Genomic DNA, 16,368 nt, shown 5'->3' with positions numbered 1-16,368 from the left:
TAAAAATAGAAGTCATAAAAGTCTGCGTAGTGGGAGTTGTGAATTTAATAGAGAGGAAAAAAGAAAGAAAACGCTATCAATCGCCGTCTGAGGGGGTCGGTCTGAAAACATCAAAATTTGGTTCACTGATAGAGGAAATATGGAGAGTTATAAAGCAATTTGTTAAAAACACCAAGTTTAAACCGTATTCAAAGTGGTTTTAATATTTTCTCTACCAACTTCATTCTTATAATGGCTCGATTTTAACAAAAAAAAATTTTCTTTTTCTCGCTATCGCTGAAATACCGATTTGAGACTTCTAATGGTCATTTTTTTTAAAGGATTCTGAAAGTTCATAATAAAAACTTTTTTACGAAACAAACTGCATGTTCTGGATGTTTTAAATCCTCGGATTTCGAATTCATAACAAACTTAAAATAATAATAATCTATATATTAATAGGCTAGCAATATTTTGTCTCGCTAAAAACTCCCAAACTACGCCACAGAATTAAACAAATAAGGTGTCGTTTTAAAGGTATTGTTATGTAGATGTACAATAAGTTCTTAAATTATGAAAATTTCCTTTAATTAATTAATAAAATTAATAATTTAGTTTCAACCTATGAGAATGCAGCAAATCATTTTTTGGGTGGTTCGCATAAGCATTGTTTCCGTAAGCATCGTTTGATTTAAAGCATTTCTGAATTAGTAGATTGATAAACAAAAATAAGAGTGGATAAAAAAAACGGAACTGAATTTCATAAAAAAAGAATTCAATATCTTTAGTTCCTTTGATAAATTTTTAGTTTCATGATAAATTTTTTGTTTCGTTACAATAGAATGGCAATGTCATCGTGCGAATATTCAAACCAAAACAAACTTTCTACAAACAATTATTTTGATTTGAGATTTAAAGCGATATCTTAGTTATTTAGTTCTATTTTTATTTATTTAGTGCCTGCTGCCTAAATAAAATGCCTGCTATCAGGCGTCGAAATATCTCTGGCAGACGTCAGAGAAATGAATGGCGGAATTCTAAACGGGAAAGCATTTCTTATTGAGATATATTCTCTGCTACAGCTCCAAATTTCTCAGCTACATGAAGAAAAGATAATCAAATTGTGAAGGGGGCAGAGAAGTGTATAAATTTCATTAAGTAATTGATTTCAATATCTGGCATTTTTATTTTAAAATTTAAATTTGTTAAAATGTTTTTATAAGATTGCGAAGCAATATGCAATGGAACTGCGAAGCAGTTCTGGGGGTTGGCGAGCGTAGCGAGCAGGGGGCGGAGCCCCCTAGTAATAATAAATCTAGCTCGACCTCTTCGTATTTCACTCAAGGAAAAATGAAAAAATAGAATCCTTGAATATTAATAAATAAAATTTTTAATGTTATTTTTAATCATATAAGAAATATTTTCAACTCGAAAAATTAGCATATTTTAGTCTGTTTTTTTTTTTTTTATTTGTTTTTATGCGATAAGATAAAATGAAATTTAATCCATTATAACCAGCATACAAACACTTTTTTTTCCCCACTATCACAAAAAAAAAATTTTTTTTTTCCAAGTATTTCTCTTTATTTCAAAAGAAGAATAAATCACGAAAAAAACGCTCATATTATGGCACATCATAATCATATCTTGAAGGATGGATTTTCAAAACAAAAAGATTAAAATCAAAAGATTAAAAGATTTTTATAAAGTCGTTAACTCGAATTTTTAAAAAGATACTATGATCAACAATCATTGAATTGGCGACCTTTTCCCCAATGGAAATACATCGTAACCGTCTCGCCCCGCAGTGGACTGATCGTTAAGACACGGTTCTCAGCAGATCACCGAAGTCAAGCATCACTGGCTACGGTCAGTGTGCGGGTGGGTGACCACTTGGATCAGTCTGCGTAGGGACCGAGAGTGTGCGGTATTGGTCCTCGTTAAGCTGTGCTATCGTAAAGTGCTCGACTTCGCACGCAGGTCCTCGGGCTACCGAAGCAGGGGTGCCATCCCCTCCGCAGAGGATCAAAATTGTGATGGCATGTCTTCGGATCATCCTCCGGGATGTTTCCCAGACCGTCGCCAATAGCCCATTGTGCAGTTCTAGTGCGACGTAAATTAACAACAACAACAGCGTAACCGTCTCAAGTTCTTCTTCCCCTCCGCAGAGGATCAAAATTGTGATGGCATGTCTTCGGATCATCCTCCGGGATGTTTCCCAGACCGTCGCCAATAGCCCATTGTGCAGCTCTAGTGCGACGTAAATTAACAACAAGTTCTTTTTTTTAAAATTTTTTTTATTTAAACGACTTAATACTCCTCATGCACCACAAAGTATAGCATGAGGCTTACAGTTGTAAGTAGAAAACAAAAAGAAGAAAAATTTACAAATTTACATTAAAAACAAAATTCCGCAGCAAGACTCGTCTCAAGTTCTGAGGTGCAAATTTCTATGCGCATCGTTGAATTTGATTGGTTAACAAATTCAAGGCTTAGGCGAAGCGCTGTTATTGGAAATCTTTAATTTGTTCTTAATAGTCGTTCTGTGTGTACACAACGTAAATCACTCTGTAATTTTTGTAATCTATTATTAACCTTTGCACCTTTAATAAGCGAAACTAATTTTGTGTCATGTCATCTTTTATTTATCATGAACGAGGATTAAGGGTCTGGATAGACCCAGGGACCTCTCTACTCCAAGGCTAAGCTAGCCACCGTCTGTACATCTGTCTTTATTTCCAGGCAGATATATTAATTTTATTTTTGTAAATACAGTAGAATATCACATCCGTTATTTTAAATAAAGTGTTTTTATTTACAATTTTATGTATTTACAATTAGTATTTCTCAGTTACTGCTGCCATAATGAAACAATTCATGAAATCTTTAAATTAAAAAGCACTCTTTTTATTGCTTAACTATTATAGTATTGACCATTTTATTTCAGTAACAGACTTTTTGTTATTGGATGAAGTTAGTTCTTTAGCTTAACTTTGCAAATCTACTATTTGAAACGTGTGTTGTTTCTTGTGTTATATTTTTCCCCTATATACTACTATGATCAGCGGTGGTCTAAATTGAGTTTTAATACTGTTTACATTTTCAAATATAATAAAATGCAATTAATCTTATAATTTTCCGGTGATTTTACAACACTCAAATTAAAGGAATACTTTTTTTAAAGTTTAGCTACATAGAATTAACCAATTAATTTGAGTAACAAGTAAGCTTTCTGTTAGTTGCTTTGGTTTCTCATTGCAAATCTGCAATTTGTAATTTTTGTTACTTCTTTTGTTTTTTATTCTTTCTATCTACTAATTTGCTGACCCTTGGCCTAAATTAAATTTTAATATAGCTTACGTTGTGAAATATATTAAAATGCAATAGGTATTTCATGATTTAATTTTAAGGTTACTTATTTTTGAGCTCAGTTTAACCATTTATTATACTAGTAAATATTTTATGCATTTCTATATTTATTTTCTTAAAAGATATAAAATGTAATAATTTTCATTTTTAAATTTTTCTAAAATGTAGGTGTAATATCAGTATATTATATTTAAAATTTCGTTTAAGTATTCATACTTAACGTTATATGATTATAAAAATTTCTATGCTATTAGTAGTTGTGAATTAAATTTGTGATTTGGAGTTGTGTACCTGTTATATTTAGTTGTATTAATTAAAATTCATTATATTTTAATAATTCTTTAGATCATAATTTTTTTTAAAAAAAGGTTTTATATTGTTTATGTAAAATATTGAAGGATTACAGCTATACAATTAGATTTTAATTATAAGATGCTTTAAAAAAAGTTGTTTTAATGTTTGATATTTCTCTAGGAAAAAGTGTTACTCGGGAGAAAAAAAACATATATATTCTTGGGCAATTGGAAGATTTCCCTATTATGATCTGTGGCTGAATAATCTCCAAATATTTGCAACTTCCGGGCAGTGGTTTACAAGGTACTGGACACATTACAGACAAGGACCAACTTGAAGGATATATATCTCATAACCTCCAATCAAGTTTGTATATTTTTTTTCTTCTTTTTTTTTTAAATTGAGATTTTAAAATCTATTAAATGCATTGGCAATAGCAGTTTGCACGACAGGTTCTTGTGATATGGAAAAATTCTTGGAGAGATTTCATTTACTAACCAGGGTTTTAGTTTTTGCATCAAAAGCTGGTTTTGACACGACATGTCAAAAACCTGTCGAAAATTATAATAGACTGTTTGTCGAAATGTGGCAAAAACTTATAAAAACCAGTGACATGTTTCTTTTTTGTCATTGAAGATATTTTATTAAACAACCATCTACATAATTATTTCAATCATGCATAATATTTGCATTATAATTACTAATATAATTATTACTCATATTATGCATCATATATTAAAAATGTATCTAAAATAATTTATTTGCTTTCTTAATGACTAATGTATTATTTATATTTTAAGGTTATTATGTTCGATTTATTATAACTCTTAAGTTTACATTACAGATAATTACTATTGTTCTAATTGTTGAGTTGGTAGTTGTTATTCATCTGAATATTGATGGTACAATTTAGACAGATTTCTTAGCTTAATTAAAACTAAAGTTGTCACTAATAATTGTATAATCTTAACTTGTGAATTTTTTTTTTTTGTAATTCGCATTGTTTTTCATGCTTATGTATGCAGCGTGAAAAAAATAAGCAGACCACCCAGGATGATTTTTGATCTAATGATCAGATCTTCACATTCTCTGACTCAGTCCTAATGGTTTGAAAGGGTGATCTCAAATGTGGCAATTAATTAGTGCAGATGACATTTTAAGGTACAAAATCAGATGGATTAAGGTATTCTGAAGAATTAGGATTTCTGACCCACAATCGTGGATAAGGTCCCAATAGTTTGGTCAGGAGAGTAGTCCAAAATTTGTACCCCTTGATGTTAAGTTTTATATTTCGAATATTTCGTCATATCTGAAGAACTTTTTAGTCGAATTGAAAATTTTTTGCCCACAATTATTAAGTTGGTTTATCCAATGATAATTCGATGCAAAAAAATAACTTGCATATTTTATTTAGCAATAATAATCTAAAAAATTTTATACTGTAAAGTGCACAATTATATATATTTTACGGAATAATTTTGCTATGTAATCATTATATCATTTACTCGTATAAATCGATTAATTTTTTTCAATCAATCGGTTAAAGTGCTTTATCAAGTTGATAACAATATTTAGTACAGTTATTAAAATAAATTTCCCAATACTCAAGTGATTTCGCTAGCTTTGATGAAACTGCAGATCTTTAGGAACCTGTAATTCTAAACTTCTGGGTTCTTTTTTTTTTTTTTTTTTTTTTTTTTTTTTTTTTTTTTTTTTGTAAAAGCAGGTCTCTATTTAAAATTATTTAAATATCTCTATTTTAAGAATCTGCATAAAATGTAAAAATTTGAAAAACTGTGATTTGCAACTAATTCCGTAATAGTTCAACTAAGGATTTTAACAAGAAGCACTTTGCTAAGCATAAGATAAAACTAAATCTGTCCATTGCTTGTATACAAAATAATTTAAAAATGAGTGTATAATATTTGGTAGCTTCAGCATAACTTAATATGAAAATATTGTATTCACACAAATTTAATCAAATAGATTATTCTCAATAAATTTTTGTTATCATATAGGTAATTCAAATGAAATATACTACTAATAAACTGCAATAGATTTGAAGTGAAAATTAAAAATTTGACTGTAGCAACTGTTACATCTGTTAAACTCTGACTTATTTTATTAGATCTGTGGGGAGGAAACAAAATTTACTTCTATTTTTTTTATTTCATAACTTTATTTATTATACTTTGTATATTTCAGTGACTGCACTTTGTGCTGGAAAAAAAAAATCATAATTTTTTTTCAATTTCTATATATTTTTCTAGCAGTAAATTAGATAAATTGCAATTTTGAAAATTCTTAGTCATAATTATTCAATATTTATTATTGATAATCAATCATCCTCTTCACCAAAACTTATGATTTTCAACAGTGATTATCAAAACTAAAAGGGGGGTTAATGTCAGAACAATTGAACATCATAGTTGATCACTTTTTATTTTCTATGTTTATTTATTTATAATTACTTCACATTCATATTAGCTAACAATTATTTTCTTACCTAAAATTTTAGGTTTCTGATATGAGTGTTAAAACTGTGGTTAAATCTGGATAAAACAGTCAATTGTCTAATGCGTGCCAACTTTGACTTTAGCGTTTTCTCCACTGTGAATAAACTTCGTCCTCTTTGCTTCAATTTTGATTTTTTTCCCCAGGCATGAAAATTTACTTCATTTCAATGAAGTAAGTTGTCATGTCTTTACTCGAAAACATTGTTATATACTTTTCTATGGATGTTTAGTTGACATTTTATAACATTTTTATATTCTCTTTCAGAGCATATTCTCAGTTAAATAGTTTGAAATGACTTTTTTTTAAAGTGCACTGGATGATGAACAGAGGTTCTGTATCTATTTATCCTTGTGGTATTTGTGGACAAGAGGGTACGAAAACAAGGTATTTTTCAGTTAGCTAGGCGCAATAAATTTAATTATTTTTTTTAATTTTTATGTGTTAAAAAAAAAGTTGGAGGTCTACATTTTTCATCAAAAATATTTGTTTATGCAGGTGTAATTATTTCTTTTTTTTTGCTGTTTAATTATATTTTGTGACTTTTTTTTTTAAACATAATATTTATTTTGTAAGAGGAAGATATAATAATTTATATTTATTAAACATTTCTATGTTTAAAATTTTTGTTTTTCTTTTAAATTGTAGTTTTTGACTAAGTATGGTAAAATAATAAGCATTTCATTCAAATTATTTGTTGATGAAAGTATTTTATCTAAAGTCTGTTTATTTTTATAGATTAGTTTTTGGTTTTCACATACAATTTATTTAATGTTTCTTTTGCTTTTGTTACATTGCTTCAGCTAAAAATTTTTTAAATCTTTACAAAAATTAATGATCAATTTAATAATTTATGCTCGCCATTTTAAAGTTTTTATAATATTTTTCTCAATTGTTTTCTGTCCATTAAGTAAATAATTCTATTGTGTATTAAGTGCAGAATTTGCATGAAATACAAAATATTTTCAAGTCAAAATCTACCATCCTTTTTTTTTTTTTTTAAACTCATAATTATTAAAGATTGTTACTAATTGAAGATTATTATGGTCTTTGGTGTAATATATTCATAACATTTCAGTTTTATAGCTGATTTCTTTTATAGCCAGGCAAGAGATTGATCTGACTTGTCCCTGGACAAAATTTCAAACTTTTTAAACTTTAGAAAAAAGTTCCTGAATAAAAAAAAAATCTTTAGTGTCTATTTTTCTTAATATTTCTGAATTATTTTGTTTTACTTTACTATGTTATCCTATTTAATCATGATAATCTTTGGTTTGTTCGACTGTTAATGTGCACAAATTATAACTTTAAATAAGTATGTAAATTATGAAAATGAGTTTTACATACTTTTTTAAAATTATTTTTTCACGAGTTGATATGTGTATTTTAGCTTTTTTATACTTTTCTCACTCTTATAACAAGCCTAGTTAGTGACTATAATAAGCTATCTGATTGGAGGAAATAGTCATCCCGGGGTCGGGGAAGCCTGTTTCAGATGCTTCAGACTTTTCTGTTATCTAGTAGAACTTAGTCAGGCATAAATTATAATGTTATAAGTTTTTAAAGTCACACCAAGCAATTAAAATTTAGTAGACCAATGGGAGTACTATTCTTTTAGTGTACCGAGATCTTAATATGGTAGATAAACTTGAAGGGGAAAAATAAAACTTTATGTTTGCATAATTTATATTATGGTACACATGCTATGAGATAAGAGACAGCTGCATACAATAAAAAACAGAAATTGGGACACATATAATAATGAAACTTCACTAGAATTTATTTGCATTTATAAATATTATTAAAAAAATTGCATTTAAAGCTCTCTGTTTTTAGATAAATGCAGTTTTCATTGACTTCTATCAACATAAAAAATTAAAACCATACACATCAATATCATTACACTGCAATGCGTCTTATACATAAAACGGAACTTAACTTTTTTTTTGTTGACAAATACATTGTCCAAAATAGTAAATATCATGTAAAGTAATTTTTATCAGAAACATTAAGAATAATTATTATAAACATTAAGTATGCTTTTACCATTGTTATAATATAAGATAATGATTTAGGAGTACTGTTTATTAAAATCTAAATCTAAAAATCTAAAAATTCCTAAATAAAGTAAATTCTCAAAGCCTAAAAGATATTTCTTTTAGCTGATAGACAAATCTCGCTGTCAGTCCACAGAAAGCATGTAAATTTGAAATTTAAACATTTCAATTTTAAATGCTTCATCTCATGGAAAAGGGGGGTGGGTGGACAAGCCTTCCAAGTGTAGCCACTTTCCAGAAAAATTTAAAAGCTGGTAGCAATTGTTATCCAAAAATATTTGTAAATTTATGTTACAGCTGACAAATTGTATTCATGAAATATCCCTAAAATTAAAGCCTTTGAAACTTGCAATAACCTCATTAAGTAATTGGCGCCTCTTTTAAAAATTTTCCAGACTGTGGCCACCCTGCAACGCGCGGAAGAACTTATTTATTTCTATAATATTCGCTACCGAAACCTTCAGCTTAGAATAATAAAATTAGAAATTTTTTTTAACTCATGGAATTCAATATAAAAATTTTTTTTTTCATTTTTATTTTGCTAATTCTTAACATTTTGACAAATTTGGCACCCATGCATATCATTTGGGTGACATTTGTAGAACATTTTACGTAGATTGTTGCTATATTGGCATAAATCTTATAAATTTTAATCAAGCTCGTTGCAGTATTTAATTCTTATGATACCGATCTATTTAATCAATCCAAAAAGTTAGAAATTTCAAACTGTTGATAGTTTCCCACAACATATATTTATTTTATTATATATTTTATTAATAATATATTTTATTTTTAGGATTAAATGGGCCTTAATAGACTTCATCCTAATGGCTGTGATAACGTTGGGGCTTCATAGCTATTGTTTTGCATAGCTGCAAATGCACTGAGAGTCCCGCAGTGAACTGACTGATCATCAAGATCCCAATAGAACACTGAAGTCAAGCATCACTGGCTGCGGTTAGTGTGCGGGTGAGTAACCTCTTTGATCAGCATGCAAAGGGACCGAGAGTGTGCTGTATCGGTCCTCGTTAAACTGTTTTAAGCAAAGTGATTGACTTCGCATGTCATCAGGCTACCGAAGCAGAGGTCATCTCCTCTCCAGAGGATTTAAAATGGTGATGGCATGTCTTCGGATCTTCCTCTGCGATGTTTCCCAGATTGTCGCTAATAGCCCATAGTTCAGATCTAGTGGGAGGTAAACCAACAACAACTGAGACTTAGATGTTCTGTATTTTAAAAAATTTAATTTAGAACTACCTATGTATAATCATTTGTGTGGATCGGCTCTTCTTTGTCGCTTTGTTTTCACTCTCACTGTTATGTCATTAATTTATGTAAATGCCATCTTTAATGTAAATTTAGCTTCGTACGTTTGCTTTAAAATTAAGTTATTTTAAATGACCTCGGCATGTAAGTGATTTATTATTTCTTATTTAGCTACCTCTGAGTGTAAATTTTTTTTTTACCCTTAAGTTTATATTTTATTTAATTACCCATATATATTTTATTTACCTGTCCACAGTAAATTTTCATTTCAAGATCATTTAAAAAAAATAATAAAATTCTGTTTTCAGTTGTTTAATAGCAATTTGTTTTGTTCATTAGTATATTTCCCTTAATTTCTTTCATGAATCATAGTTTGTCCGTTTAAAACAAGGTCAAAACCAAAAAAAAAAATTTTTTTAAAAAGATAAAGCCTGGTTTTCTTATAATTTTTTTTTCAATAAACATCTTTTTAAATAAATTTTCTGCTATTTATGTGAATGTTTTTAGTTTGAATATTGAAAAATGAAATAGAAATTCTCACATTTGTTACAATTTTGAGTTTAATTGATAATTGGAATTCACCTACTTGAAATAGACATAAATCTGCAATTTTTAATTGTTTATGTAAAATTAATTTTGTCCCCTCCAAAAAAAGCCTATGTAGAAGAAATTAATGCAATCAATTTTTAGCTAAAATCATAACTCTTAAAATGTTTAAAATAAAATAGATTGTTAGTTGTTCCCTGTTATGTTAGTTTTTTTGTATTAGTTAAATTGTGTGAATTAAAGACTGAAAGAATTAAAGTTTTTCAAACTTTATTTTTACAAACTAGTAAAAAGATACATTTTTGCTGCAGTCAAGCGTATAAACAGGAATGAATTACTTTTCTAAATTTTATTTTAACAGTTTAATTTAAGAATTATTTTTTATTATTTAGGTGAACAAATTTGTATTGTATTTATGCAGTATGCTCATATTTATTATTATAATGTTTAAAATTGCTATTTTTATACTTCATTTAAAAAAAAAGTTTGAGAAATTTTTTTAAAATATTTTTTTTTGTTTATGCTGAAATATAACAATAAGAACTTTGTTACATTTAAAGCTAATGACCAAAAAGTAATTTTTTTTTTGTGTGTGTGTTTTAGAATCATTAAAGCTGAAATATACTTTTACAATTTTAAATGTTTGTAATTATGTAGCCCATTTATCAATTTTATTCTTTTCATCATTTTAATTATATTATTTAGTTGAAATATTACATTGTCTTGTTTCTCCCATGATGCTGCATTTTAAAATTGCATTGATTTCACATTTCCTCGATCACATTGATTCGAAGCAGCCAGGTTGTATAATTTTTATTTGACCTATATCAGTTCATAAAAGCATGTCTAAGCTAAGCAATAACAAAAATTATCTAAAGACGACTGTTATAACTATAAACTTATGCTCACAGTAATTTGGTTTATATGTTTTATTAGTATTCATTATACATAAAAAAAATTTTGTTGCTTAATAATTTAAAAAATATGCCGCGACAAATTTCTTTTAAAAAAATAAATAACCAAGATGATAGACATACTAAAATAAAAATCTTAAAATTAATAAATATTCATATTTTTCTTTACAACAAAAGATGTATAGTCATTCATTGATTCAGTTAGATTTTGAGAAGTATGGGTCTCTAAGACTTAGAAAGTCTGCTGTTAAAGAAAATCGTTACATACGTTTGAGAAATCAAGGCTCATTAAGATTGGTCAAACACCTGCATCTAGGAAAAACTATGTAATATGATGCTGAAAATTATTCTAATTTTCTCGTTAAGCTATTTAATTAAATAGCTTAATTAATTAAATATTTAAAGTTTTGTCTACCATCTCAGATAAAAATATTTTAGTGGATCTGTTAATAACCATTTCTTTTTAAAAACTAATTCCAATTTCTCAACATTACTTTTGTTGAAGAAAAAAAAATAGTTACCTCAAAAGTCCTTGAAAATCATTAAATAGAGAGTTAAGGTTACTGAAATTTTTCGCGACTGGTAGACAGGGTTTAAAAAGCTATTTTTTTCTTCATAAAAACCCAAAAACCAGGTGTTTTTTTAATTTTTTTATTTTAAACGAAAGGCTAAATAGTATTTTATATCTAAATGTTATCTTAGTAATGTGTGAATATGTATATATACTGTGACGAATTTTAATATCAAGGAGAATGAGATATTCAAGAAAATGTATTTTTTCAATTAAGAAATATTTCATAACAGATTGATGAAAAGAAATAAAATTGATAAATGTGTTACATAAATATATACACACATATTATAGTAAAGGTGGGTTTTAGTTTTGACCGTTAGAAAAACGAAGAACTATTTACTTTTGTGTCATTTATTTTAACATAATTGAGCTTTAAATATAACAATGTTCTTATTGACATATTGCAAAATTATGAAACATTTACTTAAAAAATATTTTAAATGAATTTTAAAATAATGAATGTAAGCATAAAATTCACATTTGTATACAATTCAAATTTGTTTATCTAAGTAGCAGAAAACAAATATGAAATTGAACTGAAAAAATAAAATTTAGAAAAGCACCTTATTCTTGTTTATACTTTTGTTAGAACAAGAATTACTTTTGAATTAGTTATGGTCTAATTTATTTTAAGCATTTTTACAAAACCTCATGTTTTTATTTTAAATTTGCTTACAATACTTTATTTCACATTGGTATTTTTGTGAAAACTCAAATTCTACCTTAACATTTGAAAATTGCAGTTTTGTGTTTATTTAAAATAACGGAATTTAACTCAAAATTTCCAAAAAGGTGAAAAAACCATCTTGTCACTTCGCAATATTTAAACAAATAAAAAATCAATATGAATACAGGAAACTTTATTTATTAAAAAGATTCTTTTAAAAAAAATATTCTGACTTTGTTTTTTTCTTTTAAATCATTTGGTTTAAACGGCATTGTTTTTAACCAGCTAAGTCTGCTAAAGAGGTGATTGTGCTCCGGAAAAATACCGGATTTTTCGCCAACAACACCTGAAGTTTCTGGAAATCCTAGGTCCATCAAGAAATCATCAATCATGTGTAAAAATTCTTGTCTATTTTATTTAAAAATATTAGAACTAGAATTTATACTTGGCATCTTTCATTTGTAAATATTTTTTCTGACAGAATAATAAATGTGATTAGAGATTAAAGTAAACTTATACATAATTATTCATTTAAATTATGCTGTAAATAATTTATTTAGAATTTAATGTTTTGAAAATATAAATGATTTAACTTTATAAAGACATTAATTTTTTGAAATGCGTCATTAATGATTTTAATAAGAAATTTTCAGGATTTTTGAGCAGGGTTCGTTGATTTAAATCAGCTTGATTTAAATTACGATTTAAATCATGATTAAAATCAAATGATTTTTTTAAAAAAATCATTGATTTAAATCAACTAATTTATATATATATATTATATTGATTTTAAAAGTTAAAAAACAGTGCTTTAAATATTGATACTTTTATTCTTTTCTTAGTTTTAAAATTTATTTAAATAAATTGCTGCATTAATTAATTTTAGTTAACGAAATTACTTTCTTTCTTGGTGTGTGTTAAACACATTTAAAATTACATGTTTAAAAATCTTTTGATTCTTAACATTGAAAGTACAGATTAAAGTAAATATTTAATGCTGTCTTAATATAGACTTGCATAGCTGTAGAAAGTAAATAAACATGATTTTTTTTCAAAAAGAAAAAAAGCAAATGTTAATTAAAATGATTAATAAATAATAATAAAAAAGCATGGAATTCAAATCTACATTATAGTTTATTGATGGAAATTTCTATGTTTCTAAAGTGCGAGGTAATATTAAAAAGAAATTACCTTAATATGCCAAAAATAGAAAAAAAAAAAAAAGAAGCTGAGTTCAGATATTTTTTCCTGATATAGTGTCATTCTTCCCTTACAAAGTCTATTTGAAGCAGTAGGATTTATTAACTAGTATTTTTTCTTTTTCTTATAATATGTTTACGGTATCTTTGAAATTATCAGATTTTCTTTTGTGAAAAAAATTCCAATGAGTACATAGATTTTTTTAAAATGTTTTTTAGCTTAACTTATGTATTTTGATATAGGATTAAAAATGAATATTTTAACATAAAAATTTATAGATTGAATATTTATTTTTTGATGAATGACAACATTTATAAACACAATCTGTTGCATTTATTTTGCCATTTTATAAATCATGAGGAAAAAAAAAAGAGATCACAATTTTAAATTTAAATTATGGTGGGCTAATTGAAACTTTGTGTTACTAGTTAAAGTAGTATTCTTTAAATTATCTATTTTATCTTGTCTTTTAATTTCAATCATGCCCTTGTATCAAAATGGTCGCTATGCATTATAATGAAAAATTATTTTAGTAAGTTAGAGCTTCTAAAATATTGTTATAATATAGTTTTAATATTAATTTAATTTTGATTAAACATTTATAAGATTTTTTAATCATAAATTAAAGCTCTTATAGTGTTTTTGAATAGAAATAAAAAAAATCTGATTTAAATCAAAAAAATCTGATTTAAATCAAAATAATCCGATTTTTTTTTAGAAAATCAAAAAAATCACGAACCCTGTTTTTGAGTTGGGATCACAATCACCCCTGAATAATTCAACAATACATCGGAATAAAAATCCAGATGAAAAAATATATTTAGGAATAGAAATGAGGCAAATGATTGTTACAGTGATCAAGAGTTTTATGGATAAAATGTGATAATTTTCATTTCTAAAGATATGAATGTTGAACATTGTTTGATTGACATAGTCTTTTGACATTTGCTTAAAAACTTATAAAATAGTTGATATCTAACGTCTAAAATTAAATTAAGGAAATGAAAGTAAAATACAGGGTCGCCACTCCACAGGTAGAATAGGAAAACCTAAAAAATAAAGGGAATTAAAAAATCAACTAAATTAACAGGGAAAATGCAAGGAATATTTATTTCTTATTTTCTTTTTTTAAAAATATTGTCCTCTTTAAGTGCAATCTATGGGGTATTTAAATATAGTTCAGTTGTACTTTACTATTTTATTTGCTGTATGTATTTTTTTATGTATGTTAAACTGTTCCTTATTTAAGTTTTTCTAGCAATTAAAACTAGTATTAGTTATCCTGATATAGCGTACAAATTTGCGCAGTAATTGTGTGTTACCTCTTAGTATATTGTGTATAATATATACAGGGAAAACGCAGGGAGCTTTTTTTTTCTTCCCAGATTTGAGTAGCAACCCTGTAATAAATCTATAAAATAACTTTTTTGCTCTATGAATTATTAATTATTTCTTTTAAATTAAATTTTGTAATTTTAAACTATATTTGTGAAAAAAATGTCATTCTTTTTCTCTTGTCTTTATGTAGATATCTCATTTTATCAATTTTTGGCATTTAGCTGAACAAGTCAAAAAGGGGCGAGTAGTAACAGCTCAACAAATAAAGTCTTGGCCATGTACTCAACTAATGTTATTTCTTGACAAGATTGGAAGTAAAAAAAATGAGTATGTTCATTTTAATTATGTCATAAATTAGTTGTAGTATTTTAGTATAAAATTTTTTAATATAACCTGGAACAAAATCCCTGTATTAAATTACACTTGTTTCAGATTGGATAAATTAGAATAGTTATGAGTGTAAATTAAATACTTTGGTTTCAAAGCTCAAAAGATTTTGAAATTTTTTTGAGGTTTTACAGTTGTGTACTGTTAATTATATTTAATAACTGTTAGGCAATTATCTTTGGTGTTCATTTAGTTTTGACTTCTAATTGATCTTGCTTTTTTGAATAGCAAATGTTCACAAGTTCAAAAACTTTTTTAATTTATGATCAATAGAGAAACAGGTTCATGGTATCTGCACGCCAGGAAAGTCTTAAATCTTGGTATTGAACAAAATTTGTCATGAAATGTCTTGATTTTAACTATTTATTTTTAAAAAATCATGGATTCAGGGCGCCCAAAAGTCTCTTTTTTTAAAATAGAATTTACCCTCTCACACACACACAATTTCATGATGTACCGAATATCTGAATTTGTAACAAAATCCCCACTCACAGTCATATTTTATTAAAATATAAAATGTTTTTATTGTGTTCTTTAAAATTATGGTGTTCTTTAAAAAAATGAACGATAAAACATCATTTCTAGAGCGAATTATCTTTTAAACTTCTGTAATTTCAGAATTTTTGTTATTATTTTTATTTTATTTTATCAATTTAAAATTCTAGCTGAAGCAAGCCAGTCATTGGCCATTTTTTTTTATTCCGAAAAGAGAACAGAAATATCAGGAGTATTTCTTTAATCTCCGATACACAAGAAAAGCATCTTTAAAATATATTTCTGCAGTAAAAAAGAGGAGAAGCAAATTGCTTTTGTATTTTTTCTGCTATTTTATTGCTTCAACTTTTTCTTTACTCTGTTTTTTAAATTTAAAATAAATATAAAGATGCAGAGTATGAATTTTCGTTATACCTATTATTTCAATTAATGTTATAATGCTTTTTTAAATTTATTGTTGTGCTTTTGTCGGAGAAAATAGTAACTTCGTTAAGTCATGGAATATTCTTGGAATTAGTCATGGAAAGTTATGAATTTGAAAATTTAAAATGTAGTAGATGCAGCTTATTAAACAAAATGATTCATGAAACAAAGATTTTTTTCTGTTTGGAAAGTGATGTCCAATATTTCTGTGATGGACAATCAAATATCTAAGTAGGCCAGGCCCACCGTAGCCCTTTGAATAAATGTACATGTTAAAATTCCTGTTTGTGTGTAAATAAGAGCAATAATTTACACTTATTATGATTTTTATCTTATTCATTAATT

At 26.7% G+C, this 16,368-nt stretch overlaps 1 protein-coding gene across 20 annotated transcripts in view; it reads left to right on the top strand.

Annotated features, from left to right (window-relative positions):
• Positions 1-803: 803 nt before the first annotated feature.
• LOC147800818 (uncharacterized) overlaps positions 804-16,368 on the top strand; it is a 77,072-nt gene continuing 61,507 nt past the window's right edge. For 2 of the 20 annotated variants that reach the window (XM_087156433.1, XM_087156436.1), the window contains exons 1-5: positions 816-1,137; positions 3,823-4,008; positions 6,424-6,543; positions 9,010-9,182; positions 14,940-15,045. In XM_087156433.1, the coding sequence (XP_087012559.1) occupies positions 15,008-15,045 (38 nt within the window). In that variant the 5' untranslated portion in view covers positions 816-1,137; positions 3,823-4,008; positions 6,424-6,543; positions 9,010-9,182; positions 14,940-15,007. The other 18 variants (XM_087156432.1, XM_087156434.1, XM_087156430.1 and 15 more) reach the window with 17 other exon arrangements.

The sequence above is a fragment of the Parasteatoda tepidariorum genome, unplaced genomic scaffold (assembly GCF_982258835.1).
Source record: "Parasteatoda tepidariorum strain Cologne lab strain unplaced genomic scaffold, Ptep-v5.0 scaffold_58, whole genome shotgun sequence".
NCBI lineage: Eukaryota > Metazoa > Arthropoda > Arachnida > Araneae > Theridiidae > Parasteatoda > Parasteatoda tepidariorum.
Note: the sequence above shows the minus strand (reverse complement) of the source record. Positions and strands in the feature narration are given on the sequence as shown.